This window comes from Lampetra fluviatilis, chromosome 59, assembly GCF_964198595.1.
Source record: "Lampetra fluviatilis chromosome 59, kcLamFluv1.1, whole genome shotgun sequence".
NCBI lineage: Eukaryota > Metazoa > Chordata > Hyperoartia > Petromyzontiformes > Petromyzontidae > Lampetra > Lampetra fluviatilis.
The window spans coordinates 8,360,425-8,361,189 of record NC_136333.1 but is presented as its reverse complement, the minus strand read 5'-3'; the positions used below and the strand labels follow the sequence as shown (position 1 = coordinate 8,361,189).

The 765-nt window shown below is 71.6% G+C and overlaps 1 protein-coding gene across 1 annotated transcript in view; it reads right to left on the bottom strand.

Annotated features, from left to right (window-relative positions):
- Positions 1–200: 200 nt before the first annotated feature.
- The window catches only part of TDRKH (tudor and KH domain containing), an 11,399-nt gene continuing 10,834 nt past the window's right edge, over positions 201–765 (bottom strand). Inside the window, 2 exon segments of the mRNA XM_078880818.1 lie at positions 201–292; positions 479–572. Coding sequence (XP_078736944.1) covers positions 201–292; positions 479–572 — 186 coding nt within the window.

Genomic DNA, 765 nt, shown 5'->3' with positions numbered 1-765 from the left:
CAGCACCACCACCGGCGCGACCTCATCGCGGTAACCACGGGAGCCGCCGCCGTGTGCGGCGCGGTGGGTGGACGGCTGGACGCTGGTACCCCCAGTCCCCCCACCCCGCCCCCCTCCCCTCCCCCCCCACCCCGCTCCCCACCCCGCTCCCCACCCCGCTCCCCCCCACCCCTTCCCCCACCCCGCCCCCCTCCCCCCCCCTAGGTTGAGAGCGTTCCTTGAAGGCTTCCCTCTTCTCCGGTCGTCGTCTCCGCACGCGGCTCGCGGATCCCCGGACTCACGCCGGAGTCACCTGCGCGGCGACAACGACGATGTGATCATTTGAGGCCGAGTCGACCTAGTGGCGGCCCGGCACCGGTTCGGATAACCGCCGACTGGCGCCGGTGGGAATCGAACCGGGGCCGAAAGCCGCTTTCGTAGCGCGGCGCACTCGCCACGCGTGCCGTGTGCTCGCGCGAGCGACGGCGAGCGGACGCACCTGCAGACTCGTCCAGCTGCTCGTCCAGCTGCTCGTCCGACGGTTCGGCGTCTCCTCCGACTTCAGGAGCCGACACGGTCAACGCGGTTCCGTTCTAGAGGTTGGGCGAGGGGGGCGTGAAGCAACGGGGACGGGTGAGAGAGGCCGCGCCAGCGAAGACCCGCGACAGCCTCGCGCTGGCACCGCTCGGCTGCACCAGCGGAACACCGGCGCACGTGTGGAGCCTCCTTTCTCAAGTGGGCAACCTTGCAACACCCACCCCCCGCCCAACACCCACCCCGCCCACC